The sequence below is a fragment of the Grammomys surdaster genome, unplaced genomic scaffold (genome assembly GCF_004785775.1).
Source record: "Grammomys surdaster isolate TR1022 unplaced genomic scaffold, NIH_TR_1.0 150, whole genome shotgun sequence".
In the NCBI taxonomy this organism is placed as follows: Eukaryota; Metazoa; Chordata; class Mammalia; order Rodentia; family Muridae; genus Grammomys; species Grammomys surdaster.
Window position 1 is genome coordinate 6,756,651 of NW_021604608.1, and position 17,615 is coordinate 6,774,265.

Here is a 17,615-nt window from a genome sequence, read left to right on the forward strand (position 1 = left end):
GAAAATCAAAAGAGACCTGGAGATAGGAATATGACGTTGGAAATAGTGTATTGTAATGTTGCAGAACACCATTTTTATCAACTCGAGTGAGAGGTAGCTAATTCCTTATATATAGGCAGAGGTACCTAGATGACCCTTGAACCCTAGAACACTACCAGATCATCAGCATTTCACTGAATGTGGAAAATTACTCCCACCTTGATCTCATGCTATACAGGTGAAGATCGGATGACATGCGCCCTTAGCAGCATGTTGTGTATGTATGCACATGGCTTAACACAGCTGCGTATCTCATCAGCACTGAAGTCTCCCTTATATATTAATCTGAAGAGCAAATCTGTTCAATGAGTTAGAAGGTAGATTTGCAGCCATGCTGGCAGGCATGCAGCATGCCACTGTCACCGTTGGCTCTGTTTATAAACCATCTCCTGGAGAACATGTTCTCAGATCTTTGACATGTCTTATTTTTAGCCGGGTTGGTCAGAATGGCTAGGAAGGTCATTTGATTTTTCTCTTTCTGAATTCAGTAGAACCACTGTAAAGCCATCCATTAAGAAGCACTGGAGGCTGACCCAATGTGCATGACATTGTCTTGGGCAGTGATGAAGCAAACACACAGTCAGCTTTCTTTTATGTGACCCACAGTATATTTAAAAATGGAATCAATGACCTGTGTCATAATCCAAAAACTTATAGAAAGAGAAAAGGCCACTGTTGAGCCTATGTAACAACAACTCACTGTATTCCAAGGAGGACCACAAATATCTTCCTAAATTTGGGGGAATTAAGAGTTTATCCTGTGCCTGGTAAAGCCTCCAGCTAAAAAGAGACAAAAGAACCCAACTTTAAAATAGCACATTGTTACAGTACTGTTTATGGAAATGATGGGCACAGAAAATTTCTCTGGGATACTGTCTCCCTAAGACGTACTTCCAGTGGCCTTTGGCAAAGGGCTGATTTGATCTCTGGCAGCCTGCAACCACGAACCTTCTTCCAGCCCTGCTTCTGCACTTCATTTGCATCAACACTGCCCTTGCCACTGAGCAGATCCATGGAGAGCACAGGACAGCAGGGCAGCCTGACTCACACACAGCCTGGAATCAGCTTTTACGCCACTAGACAAAAAGGTCAGGTGGAAAGGGCTAGCACTGGCACAATTAATCTGGTCACTCGGGGACCATCTACTAGCTTAGGAATAGCTTGCAGGTGAGTGATGGACAGGGTCATGGCTGCCTGATGGCATTAGGCACCATTATGACAGCCATAAAGAGAAAGGTAAAAATTGGACAAGGGAAAGAATTGCTCCTAAAAGGGACGTGAAGAAAGACACAAATGCTTCTCGACAAAGAATAAGCTCAAGAAGAGGCCAGGGGGGGCAGTGGTGGCTAAGACAGCACTCTTTGATATTGCCAAAGTTTGAATATTAATGAGGGGTCATGGCCTAACAAAGGCTGAGGGTCCACACTGGGGAAACTCAGGCTGTTCACTTTTAAGTACAAGGTATGGGAACTAATCAGAAAAATCTAGAGGAAGATGCAGCTGGAGCAGTCTCTGGGTTTCTAAGGGAAGATTAGACTTAAGGAACTTTGTCTTATACATTAACTAAAATCCTCTGTCCAAAGGCGAGTAGCGAATTTTAATAATTTCTTTGCAGGCCATACGTCTAGCGATTTACTTATAAGTCCCCAAGCAAAATAGGGGGAATGAAAAAGGGAGGAGTTGGTGGTGGTGTCAATGTTTTAACATGCTCTAGATGGAACATGGGATGGCTGTGGGTTACCGGGGTCTCCATAAAGAAGGAAGTAGTGAAAGGGGGACATAGGTAATGTCATTCTAGTATGAAGAATGACAGAGCAGTAAGCAGGCCGAGTTGTATTTGAATTCCACAAAGACAAGCTTCTCTGTATCCAAAGAGTTTTATGATCAAGAAATAAAATAACCAGAGGTGTCATTATTGTTGAACATATAAATAGATGTGTTTGTTAAGTGAAGACCTGTTGCAAGAGATTACTACTACTACTAATGCTCTATTAATACTATTACTACCACTAATAATAATAATAACAATAATTATTATTATTATTATAGATATTACAAATATTCAAAGAACATTCTCTCATTTACTATGGAAAAGAATGATCCAGAATTAACCCAGTTGGCCCTGTGTGATGAACCAAAGAACTTGATGTATGTAAACAGTAAACATTTTTTTTACACTAATTTACTTACTTGAGTGTGGTCATACATGTGCACATGTATGGAGGTTTGAAGTATTTCAGCCATGCCCAAGATAATGAGAATTGATTTCTGTGGCACCATTTGCTCTTTAAAAATAATAAGGCACACAGATCTTGGCTGACCTCATAGTAAATGGTCTCAGGTAATTTGGTTCTAGGTGTTGAATTTTGTAATATTTAGTCTCCTCTTTTGGTCAGCCTGAAAATCTCCCCCATGATATCCCTGTCTCTGCCATCTTATGAGTTTTTATAATCACTGATACCCCATGTTTTATGTGCTCAGAACAACAAGTAACTAAGACTCATCTAGGCTGCACATTCAACAGAAGAGTGCAAGTGTGAAGGGAGAACCGGAGAAGCTTATCTGGGAATAAAACATGTTAAATATGAGAGAATCTATCTGAATCTAGTTTGGCTTCTCTGAGACAACTTTACAAGATGATGTGTTTCTCACTTCTGTTTCAGACAATTAATCACGCCAGTGAAATGAGGTCTTCCAGTGCAAGTTATAAAAATAGCCCCTGTGATTGAGTTAGACATGCATCTTCTACATGAAAGACAACCTTGCTTTCTGCCATAGACTATGTAGTCAGGAATCACAATGAGCCGGACACTGAAGGTAAAACATAAGATTCATATTTGTCCTTCTGCATCCTAAAGCAGCAGGCAGGTCACACAGAATGGTAGAGGAGACCATCATGTCTGATGACTCAGAGAAGAACATTCGCCATGCAAAGTCAAATTAAACAGGATAGGGCTTGAGGTAGGTGGAGTCACAGGCTCAGTTATCTCCTAAGACCAGGCATCATCTAGTCACCTCCAAATATGTCTAAACACAGAAAACTCTTTAGCTCAGTGTGGACAGAATGTCTTTGTCAAAATTGTCAGTTTGAACAAATATTGCAAAGCAGCCCAGGCTAGATCTATCCCAGGAGAAATTGACACAAATTCCTCTAGGATGGCAGCCACACAGCTAGGATTGAGGATTAAAGGATCTGGACAGTAGCACTGTGACCTAATGTAACTCTCCAATCTGTGGCATGCAGAGCCCTGGAATTGGGAACCAGCAGGAGAATAGAAGCCACTTATCTTGTGGAGAATCACTGTGCTCCAATTCCCAGGCATTTGCTAGGCTCTCCTCCAATATGAATAAAAAGTGAGCCTACCCACTAGGCTGCACTACCAAAAAAAAAAAAAAGCCAGGTGGAAACATGCAGCTCAAAGGAGAGCAGGGTGTCCCTGCTAAGAATTGGCTGGCAAGACACAAGAGGATCCTGACATGAGAACCTTTCTGGACAGAATCTAAGCTGGCTAGGTTCCTTGGACACTCAAGAGAACTATGTCTGGAATACAGGGGCTCCAAGTTCACATCTGAACAGATGAGATGACACCCAGGGAAGCTAATATCCTTAGGCAGACAGTCCATGGAAAACTCAAGGGCATTCCTTTAATAGAGGCTTTTTTTTTTTCATCTAGAAAATAAGCTGTTCAACTGGAGAAATAGATTTCTCAAAGAGGACCAGGGAGGCAAGATTTAAGATGGAGCCTTATAGAAATCTGAATGGGATGTAATCACTAAAAAAAAAAGATTTTTGGTTTTTCCAGAGAGGAGAGTGAAGGGATACAGGACATTCTTCCTGTGGTGCCTCGCCAAAGGGGACAGGACAGTCCATCAGTTGCTCTTCCAGAGTAGGTAATGTGATGGCAGTTAGAGAGAGACAGAGGCTGTTAGAGACAGTCTGCTCAGAGAGAGCAGTGTCACCCATACAGGGTGCTTCTTACCAGCCAAAAGCATGCTGGCCTTTCCAATTGGACTGAAATATCATTCTCAGAGAGAAAGGTCACCAAGCCTAAAATGGTACAAAACGGTTCTGGTCCATGGTAACCCCAACACACATTGCCAGTGGCAGTTTGTAAGAGCTCCCTGCTGACAGAGGCGTTGTCTTCCCTTAGATTGCCTTCCTCTTGATTTCCCTCAACAATTCCAGTGAACAAACTCTTATTTTAACCAATGAGCTTCCTGATTTGCCTATCTCAAGTCTCCCAATTTCAAAATTCTGAGCCTCTGACTTAGAGGTTTTAGATCCTATCTCTCAGCTCCTAGTTAGAAAGAGAAAGGTCCTGTAGCTGAGAGAAGTTGGCTCCAGAAAAGACTTCACTTCAAGACAAAGACTTCAAGTTGGAGGTATTTTTGAAAGAAACAGAAGAGCAGAATTTATCATTTTGATGAACAATATACGAAGGTGAAATAAGCCCTGCTATGCTCCCTTTAGCAGATTGCTGTGCTCCCTTTAGTACGATGTTAACCTCCCCCCCAACCCCCAATATTAGAAACCTGTTCTCATCACTCACCATGAGCTTCCTGGAGTCAGGGGACATGTCTGCTCAAAGCCACTGTCTCCCTAGCAATCGACAAGTAGCTGAACATGCTATGGTATGATAATAATTATTTTCTGGTGAATGGATACATAAATCAAGGAGGGAATGGGTGAACTTTCTAACCTAAAAGCACAAAGAAATGCAAAAATGAGACCAAGAGCTTTGACCAGCAAATCGTTTCTCCCACAAGAAGACATGACCATCTATCTCGCCGACGACCCACGATGAAGAGAACAGGGTTAGCCATAAGCCTCAGTAATATCTGCATAGTGTTTGATTTAAGACAAGACAGTGTCCTGAGGTCTTAAAGTTAGCAACTTAACTGGCTAAGTCAAAATGATTGCAGATACAGGCTGAAACACTTTCTTGTCTCCGGGCCATTTGAAGAAAGATGGGGAGAGTTGAACACATCTAAGAATTTCTCAAAAGCAGAAAAAGACTCGCACTGGTTTCTCCTTGTGCCTCTGGTGCAGAAATTTCAACCACTGTGAAAACCAGTCTCTGAGTTGCTCCCTAGCTGCCAGCGAGCTCAGTTCATTCCTCTTTTTTCCTTACAGCAAGTTGCAAATTTGGTACAATCATTTCTTTGCCGCCTCTCTCTCTCTCTACATTTTCTGACTCGGAAAAGTTTGAAGCAAGCGTCTTCCTGTCACTCCTTCCTATTGCTCTGATAGTGAATTAAGAGTTCACGGGGGTGCAAAGGCAAGCAGAAAGCTTGACAGAGTACAGTGTTAGAGGGTCTTGTAACAATTAGCACTGATTTTCATCACAAGAATAGAATTTATTTATTTATTTAACAAAAACTTTTTTAAAAAAATAAAAATGCTCACAAATGCACAACTCAGCGGAGTCTGCACAATGCACCAACCCTCCAAGATCTGGATAGAAATGGCATCCCCGGATGACAGAGAAAACAAGTCCAATTAACCAGCTAGTCTTCAGTTAAGGAAAGATAGCTTTGAGGGGGGAAGAGAGGGAGGGAGGGAAGTGGGGAGGGAGGGAGGGAGGGAACAAGCAAGATAGCAACAGAAAGCTCAGTTTTATAAGAGCTACCTAAAGGAAGCACAGCCCCCTTTGCTTTCTCTTGCTTGCTTTTTCTTCTTCATCTTTTCTTAATCTTAACTTTAATTTTTTGTGACCCTCTCGGCAATTCTAGAGGAAAAAAAAATGTTAGTTTGACATTATCGTGAGCCAGAAGATGACTCTATTTATGAGACAAGTTGACAACATACAATTTCATGCTTGTTGAACTGATGGGTGTTATATATTCAGTGCGACTATTATGAAGCCTCACCATTATAAATATGAAACAGTATACACTTATTCAAAATAACTCCAGCAGTGGCAATTTATAGCTCGGTTGTTTGTGCTCTTACAAAGTCCAAATGCCACCTTAAGAAGCTGTAGCTCGCAGAAACAGATGTGCAGTGTGACTGTGACCAAAATGGATTGACGATGACCTGTGTGGAACCAGGCTGTTACGCTTTGGTCTGTATAACAGCTGACACCCGTTTGTATTTAGATATGTGAGTGTTGGGAACACTGTGTCCTTAAAGCTCTGTTTAAACATGGTCCAAGACATTTGTCTCCTGGACTAATTATTTTACCGCCCTTTTGTGGCAAGGATCCCAGATCACAACACCCCCCCCCGTCCCCACCTCATCTTTATAAAATAAGATAATCTGAGTATATAGTCACCCATATCCAGAAGCAGAGAGCATTTCATCCTGTTTCATAAAGTTACCTCAAGGACTTTAAACCCTGGTCATGTCAGGTGAATGTTGGCAAGATTTCCAGAATGCCTGCATAACAGGATTGTACTACTTTCTTGATCAGATGCCTGGGAACAGGACAAGGCCACACACCATCAAATCATAAGCTGTCACAGAAACTGTTTTTGGTCAGGATTTTTCCCCCTCCCTTCCTTCCTTTTGCTGCCTTTCTCTTCAGAAGCTTCAAACAATTTGCAAGTGTTCACTTCCACAAGGACAAATTTGGAAGAGTGAGGAACAACACAATTTATCCAAATGTGGAAGGAAATGAAGGAACCAGGCACCTTGCTAAAGCTAGATATCAAAAATTTGCATAAGCAGTTTCCCAACAACAACAGAGGTGCTATTTGGAACAAAATAAATTACACAAATCTTGGCCAACTTTGTGATGGCTTCCCTGCCTGTACATTCCCTAAGTACATTTAGCTCTTCCATTTCGGAAGGTCAGGTTACTAATCTCAGCAGTTAGACCTAAACAGGTAACTGTTTGCAGACTCTAAAGTTATCTTCGTCTTTGATGAGTGAGGAAATAAATTCAAAATACTGGAAATGTAAATTGAGTTTTCTGGCACCTTCTTGAGTAATTCCTGTGTCTCTTGTCTGTTAGCTTGCTTAATTTTAGGTAATAACCCCTATCTCTTATCATGAGACCTATTGGGGGATTCCAATACTAGAATCTTAGGTCCCTCTTGAGTCTGATTTCTTCAAAACAAGATATTTTAGACTCATTTTTAATATAATTTTTCATTACATGTAATCCATTGAATTTGGTGTTGAATTATAGAAGGACATTTTCATACAAAAAAAAAATACTTGATATGGTTTTAGTATTTAAACCTATCCCACCAAAGTTTACTATCTGAAATCTGTACCTCTCCCTACTGTTCCTGTGGGGCTAAAGGGAAGGCGCTGTCGGTCCATCTAGTAAATCCGAAGTGAGAGATAACATAATCACACACATTCATTTCTCAGGGACCTTGGCGGCTCTTATCTGCTGGCTTTTATGATCTCTCATGAACAGCCAGGAATAGCAATTTGCAGCCTGTTTGTAAAGCCATCTTAGTCTGAAGCCAGCCTTTCCCTCTTTTATCACACGGTGATACTCGGCAGCTAAGTCCCAGTCACTACAGCAAAATGTGCACTGAGCTCCATTTTAGAATAATGTAAGTATTCTCTAGGAGTGTGGAACATATCAGACATGGAACAGAGGGCAATTATCATTTCAATGAGATACTTTTTAATAGAAGATATTTTGTGCATGCTGCTTAGATGTATTGATACGCTACCCACTGTATATTGGAGCCTGAAGCTGTTTTGTTCTTGCTCATCAGCATCTCAAGCAAACATTTCCACCATTCACACAATGGTGGGTTTTTCTAAAGCCTTTGCTCAACTTGATTTTGCTATTATATCACCTAGAACATTAAGCACCAGACTCTAGTTGTGTGTGTTAAATCACACTTGTTTCTTATTAAGTGTTCCAAGCTACCCATTTTTATTAACGGTTACTTTATTAAATCCTTAATAACACAGATAGAATAGTTAGTTAATTTGTGTGTTGAGCCATGGATGTTAATTTGTAAACATAATAACATACTGCAATCATTTGCATAATAGCATTTTAATCTTTTTAGTAAAAGCTGTAATTCCCTACAAAGTACACTGCAGTAGAAACTAAGCGAGTATTGGTAATAATACAAAAGGCCTTAAAATTCTGATCCTATTATGGTGTTGGAACATACCCAAAATGCTTGCATAATCTCTGAAATGTTACTGTTCTCTGATTTAGGTGTCTGTGTCAAGAATAAGAATGAAGTGTAACTGGTACTGTAGACTATTTCCTACATGTAATTTAGTATTCACCAAGCTCCAGCACTTTTCAAATAGCTGTAAGGCTTTGCTGCAAAGTTCAGAGCACCAGCTATACACATTGAGCAAGGAACCCTACACAGCACATTCTTGGGGCTGAGCAGAGTGGAAATCGTGCACATTTGGCATCAGGAAGGTCACTGGGTATGGTACCAAAGATTTGGCTACTGAGCCTTCCCTCCCATCCCTGCCTGACCAACCTGGAAGTACTGTGCCTCTTTAAATAACTGCCTGTGAACAAAAATTGAGAAGGAATAGGAAAGTGGAGAGGATGCTTAAAGAAGGTATTTCTGGCGGGGGGGGGGAATTCTACAGAGGCACAGATTGTAGAAGTGATAACACCAATCACAAGACTAAAGGGACAGGGAAAGAGAAAGTTGTGTTTAAAAGTCAGGTGAAGATATTTTCCCCAAGATCTGGTAATTCATTAATCCATCTGGTTGTGAACCTTGAATGAAGAATTTGCAGTAGGAATAGCCGGAGAAAGCCAGGTGTGCATAATATTAGTTGATGGACCCAAAACTGTGATTCCTCTAGCAATTTTGGAAAGAAGAGGTACACAAGCATCATCTAACGTCATTTCAGAATGTATGGTTTCACGGATAAGAAGTTACTTTTGCTTTGAAAAATTCTACCCTTAAGAAGTGTAGGCCCTGGACACCTCACCATATCTTTCTCTCCGATTTCCCTTTGTGTTCATCCTGGCTACTTATAAGTCAGCATCTTTGACAGCAAAATGAGGTCTCCTGATTTGCCATCCATCTGTACTGCACAGGGTACAATCTTAAAAGGAGGATTGAGGGGTTAAGGAAAAAGATAAAACTAAGCCTTCCAGAATCATTTCACATCACAGGCAGTTCATGTTATTAAACCCACAATAAGAGGTTTCACTTCTAGAAGGATAGGCACATAAATACATGGACAAATTAACCTTGTTTTTTTTTTAAAAAATATGAATTCTGGGATAAGAGACTGTGCAAGAACAGTTTGGCTCTTGGTTTAACAACATTCATCTTTGTATCAGCTTTGTGGGTTCTTCTCGTTCCTAGGTGAGCCATCTACTGGGCTGTGCGCCTATGACAACACACATAGCTAGATGTTCATGGACAAAGTAAAACAGCATATGTATGAGGTTACCACACAGCACCCAGGTGCTGTGCACAGGGACAGTTTGCCCATTGCAGAACCCAGAATACTGTTTGCTTTAACCTAGATGGACAAGTTTGAAGCAACCAAAGGAGTCAGTCAGTCATTCTTTTCTAGATTCAACTTCAGGATTCTCTTCCTATGAATCCGAGTCTCCTCCTCTCCCGTCTCTCTCTCTCTCTCTCTCTCTCTCTCTTTCTTTCTTTCTTTCCCCCTAAACATATCCAAACAAAGGAATGTTTATTTATAAATAACTCACTTGAGATTCTAGGAAACCAAAAAGCATTAAGGCAAAAAAAAAATCTCATCCACTTCTGAAAGCACACAGAATATCTGACGTGAAGTCTCTTCTAATGTCCCTCACCAAATCACAAGATAGTCACTACTATATAAAGTTAAGGCCGGTGATGAAGCTCAGTAGGTAGATTGCATTCCTTGTATGTTGAAAACCCTGCGTTCAATCTCAGCACTGCCAGAGACAATGAGTAAAAAAATAAAAAATAATCAGTGTGTCTAATTAAACACATGGATTCTTGCTTTTTAGACTACAAAGGCTTGTAACTGGATCAGCTTCCATGATGGAGACTAGCCAGCCTTGTCCCTTGTCCTTTCCTTAACAAGACCCACAACTGCAGAAGTATGTATTAGTGACCCATGGCTATGCAACCTGCATCCTGTGACTTGCTATTTATTAGCAAGAGTGGATGCCAAAAGACACAGCCCTGTGGGGCAGAACTCCTAAGCCATATTTTTCCAGTGGTCAGCATAATGGCAGGGAGAAAATCGGGTGATAAACCAGATGTTCCCAAGATAAGCCAGATGTTATCAAGCCAAGAAGTCTAAAATAGTGTTTACCTAAGGGGCATAAATGAGCACACACATACACACACACTGAGAGAGAGAGAGAGAGAGAGAGAGAGAGAGAGAGAGAGAGAGAGAGCTTGCACACACAGGCCAAGCCCCAGTTGGTCTCTCTGTATGCTAAGCTGATAGTAGTGGTAGCAAATGCAATAGCAACAGCACACAGACTGGATCAGATTGTTGGTTTCTGATTTGTGAGTCTCCAAGATGAACATCTAACTGATTTATGCTCAGAATTTGGAATTTTGTGGTAGACTACAAATGTGAAGATAAGTACAACATAAATTTTTAAAATACTCCATAAGTCTCTGTGAGCTTCAACATTCTTCAGTGTTCTTATGTTACAGCCAATTATCTCCCCATTTAAATGGCTATTATTTTCTTACTTGAAGTCTATGCTCTTGGAAAGTGTCATTACAAAGTGTGGCAAAAAAATCTGGTTGTGGGCTGTAAATTTAATTTAAATGGCAAGCATTTATTGATTGCAAATTGGGAATCCTAGAAATCTTTACAAAGTGATTATTGTAAATGAATTCACTCTCTCTGCACAACAAAGGGAAATTTACTCTTTTTATGATTACATGAATGTAAGTCTGTTTGTTTCTACATACTTTGTTTTCTTGCCTGTTTTGTTAAAATTCCAATAGGATTACTATTCATAGAATAGTCTCCCTGGACTCTGGCACAATCAGAGGCAGGAACTCATTCCCATAGATGGCTGTAAAATGTCCTCCAAGAAGACAAGAGAGGAAAAGAAGACATCATGTACATTTGTGGATTAGGGTTCATATGGTCTGCTTGAAGCCATAGGAAGATGAAGCACTGTTTGTAAAATGATTTACAAGTTGAAGGAAGTACTTCAGTTTGTAACACTGAGTAGTCATATGACCAGGAGAGTTATCCATGAAGACCTGATTCCTTTGGAATGTGTTCAAGTCAACATTACTTGTCACCTCCCTCTATATATAACTCATATTATCAGGGCTGATGGAATTTTCCTTCAAGGTTCTTTGAATCTTTCCCGGATCCTATCCCTCTCACTCCTCCCTTACCTGCCCTAGTATCGCATGCATACTGTCTGGCTTCTCCTGTTTCCTACTTGCCTTTACCTTTTAGATCTCCCAGCATGATCTCTCTTTGGTATCACCTCCATCGTATTGGCCTCCTGTGGGACACTAATTTCTATCATACAAACTCATGAATACTTCCCAACATGGCCTGCCATAGCAGCACAACTATATTAACTCTTAAACTCACACCACATCTTCACATGGACCCATATTTGCTTTTGAGGGAAACAAATTCTTCACCTCCAGCCCTACTCTCTGAAAAACCTTCCTTTCACTCTCTCGCCAGCCTTGGTTTCCTACTTAGCTAGAAATACACACATGCATATACACTTATAAACATAATCATGCAATATTTGCTAGTTGCCAACATAAACATATATATGCCTGTATTGCTAGACAATCCTATTATGCCCACACATGCATGTATATACTGTACAGTTCTACATTATTTTCCATTTGTTAACATACAAAAGCATGCACATACTTGTGCACATATATGCACATATAGCCTTCCATTTTTGGTTAATTGTTTTACATTTCTGCAATTGGCCTCCCAAATTGGATTTAAATTTCCTTAGAAAATGAAGACAGATCTCCTTTTGAGATGTATAGGCAACTGACTTTTTATTTATCATTTTTTAGCTGGGAAATCTTCAGTGACAACAATCAGCCAATCCTTTTGAATCAGAAATAAGGGTCTGGTGAATTTGCCAAGATCGGGTTATTTTAACTTTTAAAATACACGATACATACCCATGGTTGAAAATGTTAGAATATAATAGAAAACCACAGGAAAACAAATAATGAAACCACCTGTACACCTACCAAGATAATCAAGTGATTTGAGAGATTCCATCACCCACTTCTTATGCAGTCCATAGGAGAACACCTTCCACACAGACAACAAGGAGTTGACACTCATCCTCGCCTACACAAGTTCAGAACCTCAAACCTCACTGCGAGTTGCAGTCATTACTAAAGCTGAGTGCTGGCTAAAACTGTTGAGGCCTCTTCCATAGGCTCTCCTCTATGTCCATTGTAGGAAATGACCTCCGGACAACTGCATTCCCACATGCCAGTGTTCTAAGGAATCCTAAGCAGCTGCATTCAGAAGGACCAGACGAATGAAAGAAAGATGTCCATTCACTCATATCATGAAGGCATTAAAGCAGGTGTTAAAATGAAACACAGACAAGGTGGCTCACAGTGACCCAGAAAGGCCTGGGTGCTATTTAATTGAACTCCATACCACCCGTCTTTACACAGCACTGTGCCCTGAAAGCGCTCCTTTATTCTCTACCAAACAATGCACAAAGGCAACTGGGGAAGGAAGTAATGTTGCAATATTCTAAAACATAAATCTTACTACCAGTTTGTTCACAGACAGCATCCTGTTTTCCTTACACATGGATCAAGCACTGGAGGCTGTCCCTATGGGCTCTTTGCCCTGTTCTCCAAAGTGGCTTCTGGGTGATACGTAGTCACCTTCACTTATACATCCAAGTATGAGTTTTGGATGCACAAGTAAATTTGTGTCTAGTGAATGACTTAGCTAACAATATGTTAGCAGTGCTTTTGCCGCATTTAGAGTTTATTTTAATACCTTGTGAGATTGAATTGCTTATTTTATGTGTATAAATAATGTATGTTTGGATAGGGTGTTTGTGTAGTGTGTGTGTGTGTGTGTGTGTGTGTGTGTGTGCATGTGCGCGTGTGCATGAGACACATGCGTGCACACACAAGTGCCCAAGCATGCTAATATGGAGGCTAGAAGTTGACATCAGGTGTTGTCTTTAATCGATTTCAATCTTAATTTTGACACAAGATCTCTCGCCAAACCTGGAGCTGACCAGTTGAATAGACTGACTACCCAGGAGGCTCCTGGGAACCTCTGCCTACCAAGCAGTGTTTCAGGCATGCACTACCATGCTTGTCTTCTGACAGGGATGCTTTGGATCCAAATTTCGGTTCCCATGCTTGTACAGCAAGCACTTTATCCATTGAGCCATCTTCCCAGCCTTTCAACTCCATTCTCTCATTCTCGTTCCTTATTTTATGTTTGTAATGTTGAGTAAAGACTAAACTTGAGATTTTCACATATGCTAGAGGGTGAAGGAAGTGAATACTCCACACTCTGGACACTCAACAAACACCACATGATGGTTCAGCTGTACCATCATACCAGCCTAAACCTCTCTCCCTGTTCTGATTATGATTCAGAACCCTATGGCCAGATTCCAGCAATGTCATCAATGTGCAACTTGAGTCAGGGAAAAATGTTTAACTCCTCAATAGCTTATTTTATCCTGGGAGGCAGAGGTACATAATAATGCTTATAATTGACAGATCAGCACAGGCAAAGCTGTGACTGTTTGGCTTGCTCAAGGCTACGGCCTTCTCAAATGTGATGAGGTAGGACTTTGAGGATCAGGAGAAGGGGAAGGAACACAGGAGGAAAGTCCATGGGAGTGGACGGCCCTGGGAAACAGCTCTTGTGAAAAGCTACTTTGGCAGAGGGCACACAAGGCTATGGCCAGGCAAAGAAGACTCTGTCCCTAAATATGGAATGACTCAATTTTAGAATTTCACTGCTGCTCACTTTTGTTTCTCATCCTGGGAGAGATGTGTGTGAGTTTAACACTAGAGGGCAAAAAGTCAGGGAGTCAGCACTCTCTGCAAGGGCTCATGACGCTGCTGCTGTCGCCGGTGACAATGTTGCCACATATGACCTTACCCTTTGCCTGGACAAAGAAGAAGGGATCCTGTGACATCAAAGAGGACTGATATGAGCCTCTGTCAAAACAGTCACTCTAGTCCTCTGTTGTTGAGAATAGCTGAGGACATGTGAGTCGTCAGGCCCAGGTATCTCTACAATTTTATAAGGAACCTCACTCTTCACTGCATTACTTTCACCTCAGCAATCTGACCAAACAAACCACTCCATAAAGGGAAACTTCAGTGCTTAATAATAACAACAACAACAACAACCAACCAGGGCTTCTCAAGCTCAGCACCAGTCATTCGTAGTCAACAGTTCTTTTCTGCAGTGGGCTGCTATGTACATTGTAAGGTACTTATGTCATTCCTTGTCTCTACCTACAAAGTACCAGTGCTATCACCTTGTAACCTACTCTTAGCAATCAAACATACCTCCAGACACTGTCAAATGTCCCCTGGGAGTACAAAATTGCCTTTGGTTGAGAATCATTGTCTTAAAATGACCTAATGAGAGATTAAATTAAATGAACCATGCGTTTTAGAGCATTGCAAACAATTCTATCAGTGTGGGAAGTTATATAGGGAAACAAAAAGAGTGGCATAGCATAGATTAAGCATCTATATATAGATAACTGACTGGCTGCCGAGCCAATGCTCCTGAAGCTATAAATGAGAAGTACTCCATGCATTCCACAACATGAAATATGGGGACTTAAGATCATGGGGAAAGTACTAAAACCGGCCTCCCTGGGAGGTAATGATTACCATATAACCTCCCCCTAATTTCCAGTTATCCCAACACCGTCATCTGCAAAATGTGTTGCATTCACCCAATATGGAGTAGCCATAGCTGATCATTAGATAGGAGGTCTGTAGAGATGGACATGTTCTGAAAGAACTGTTTATTTAATGCTGCATGACTTAGAATGGGCATGTAACCTGACAAGTGTACTGGATGAGGAATGTCCAATTTACCAGTTCTAACCAGTCAAGTCCTCACATGAACTTTCTAAAACCCAGCAGAGAAGCCTGGGAAAGTATAACCAACCACAAACCTTTGTTTGTTGCTCATTTCTCAGCCCTAACTCACCCCCGCCCCGCAACCTGAAGCATGCTCTTAAGACCCATGTAGTGTCCCAGGCATGTTACAGAATCTTACGTATCCATAGAATTGACGGGCATGTCAGCTCACCAACTACCCAGGGCCTCCTCCACACAGGCCAACAAAAGAGGAGACATTCCATTCTATTTTTAAATATATCGAGCAGAGAAGCAGCTTGATGCATCTCTGTAAAGGATGGCTGTCACCTAAGAAGTACGGTCTCCCTATTTTTATCAATGATATAGACATCGAAGTCAGATAAATTTAGAAATTCAATGTTCGATCTTTATTTGTCAACTGTGTGGTTTTGGTGAAATCACTTAACTTTCTTTAAAACTCGGTGTCTGCATGTGTAAAGTGAATATATATATATATATATATATATATATATATATATATATATACATATATATATATATGTGTGTGTGTGTGTGTGTGTGTGTGTGTGTGTGTATGGAATAATATATGAAAATAAAAGGGATGTGTGTAACAATATACAGAAAGCAGAAGTGTTCCTCAATGGTAGACCTCATTGTTACTAATTATTTCTCTTCAACGTTGCAACTTTTATCATGCACTCATTATACAATCATTTATTTATTCAGTATCACCTACGAACCCAGTGTTAGAAAAACTAATTCTTATAAAAATTGCTCTCTCGAAGGATGGAGATTATAATGAAGTAAGTGGGAAGATCGTCAGTAACGTGCCAACTGGTGGCTAACAGAAGAATTTTTTTTGGGCAGCCTGGCACAGAGGGGCTTAGAAACCCTCAGATGACGGTGCTACTGATGCTGATTTTGATGCTGAAAATTAGCTGATTTGGCAATTTGCACCCAATTCACTTGTCACAGTACTCTCTGAATGCTTATCACTATAAGAAATGATTTATTTTCAAGTAAATGACTCCTGATCTTGTGAGAGTGAACCTCGTTTCTCTGAGTAACACTTTAATAGGAGTAGATTAACATTCTTTATTATAGGGTAGACTCATAATAGGCGTCTAGAGTCTGGGAGGTAATTCTCACTACTGAAAGGAAAATGAATTTTGACTAATTTATAAGTACATACTAGATTTTTTTTGAGTTTAGAAATTTTCCATCATGTGAGAAAATTAGGGGTCTGAAACAATAATATAATAGCAATAATAAAAACCGTTCACTGACAAGGTAAAACAAATGGCTACTGAAATTAACCCCTTAGTGACCAGAAATGCTTTCTTCTGTATCAATTCATATCAGGCATCATTTGTTCCTCTGTCCCTTTCTGTGGGAACAGAGAGGAGTAAGCAGCTTTACATATTTTTCTTCCTTGTCCCTAAAGCTTTTACAACCCCTTGCCTTTCAACACAGTTTAATACACTCCGTGGTCCTTAGCACTTTAATTCTAAAAAACACCGTTTTCCAAATATCGTTTTTCCATAACAGAAACCCTCTAACTGTGATGACACGTTTCCATTGGCAACAATGTAAGAGCCCTTAGATGCTGAGGCCCAGTACTACATTGGTGTGGCCCAGGCCATAGTCAGAGAGAAAAAGTTCATTTCTCCAGAGGAGATGCTTACCTCAAATATGTTTGCAGGCTCATTGTTGTACTGGTTGGATATGATTTCTGATTGGTCACTACACCACTTCAGTCCACCCAGAAAGCTGTCTGTGTCCAAGTCATTCACATCAAGTTCAGAAAGGTCAAGTTCAGGAAGATCTGGGCAAAGAGGCTGGTCCTCACCAACCAGAGCAGCACACTGCAAAGAAGATACAGCAGTTATTAATGGCAGGAATTCACTAAACAGCACTGGCATGTGATGGGAATTAAGTCTGGTTAATTCAATGACAGCACCAAAGCTGGCATCCAGCACTTTAATCACCAGGGGAAACTCTTCCATTCTTTTTCCCCTTGGCTCCCAAGGGGGTATTTTGTTTAATTTCTTCCATCCAAATTCTAAACCCAGATCCAAGCTAAGTACCATGTTTCCATGAAGGCCTCCTGGGTTCTTCCAAGTAGAAACTAACAGGAATTTTTCCTACCTCCAGGATGGTTACACTTGATGAGTTTTAACCCTCTTATAGTTAACTATGCATAGGATTTTATTCTGTTCTTACCGTAGGACCTGCTTGAGAGAAGTTTGCAAATGGATTTATACCTTGGAATCACCATCAAATATAATAGATACCCCTATGAACAACTGCTCACTGAGATAAGAGAACCCAAGGATTAGACTAGGAAAACTTCCTCCATGCCCACTCCCTTTAAGTATTATAATCTGCATCACTCATTTAGCAACTAATGATGCAAGTCCTCCAGCTCATCTCCAGCTCTCTTGAATTGTTATTTAAATCCTTTACTTTCACTTGACTTTTTATGAGTTCCCTGACTTCATCCTTAACAGGTCAAATGCAAGTTCCTTGAGTTAAAGAACAAAATTCGTATCTTTTTTCTATGTGACCCTTATAGCTTTCAC

General features: G+C 40.6%; 1 protein-coding gene across 1 annotated transcript in view; it reads right to left on the reverse strand.

Annotated features, from left to right (window-relative positions):
• The window catches only part of Ppargc1a (PPARG coactivator 1 alpha), an 88,483-nt gene that overhangs the window by 66,537 nt on the left and 4,331 nt on the right, over window positions 1–17,615 (reverse strand). Inside the window, exon 2 of the mRNA XM_028765300.1 lies at window positions 16,719–16,898. Within this exon, the coding sequence (XP_028621133.1) occupies window positions 16,719–16,898 (180 nt within the window). The remainder of the gene's footprint in view (window positions 1–16,718; window positions 16,899–17,615) is intronic.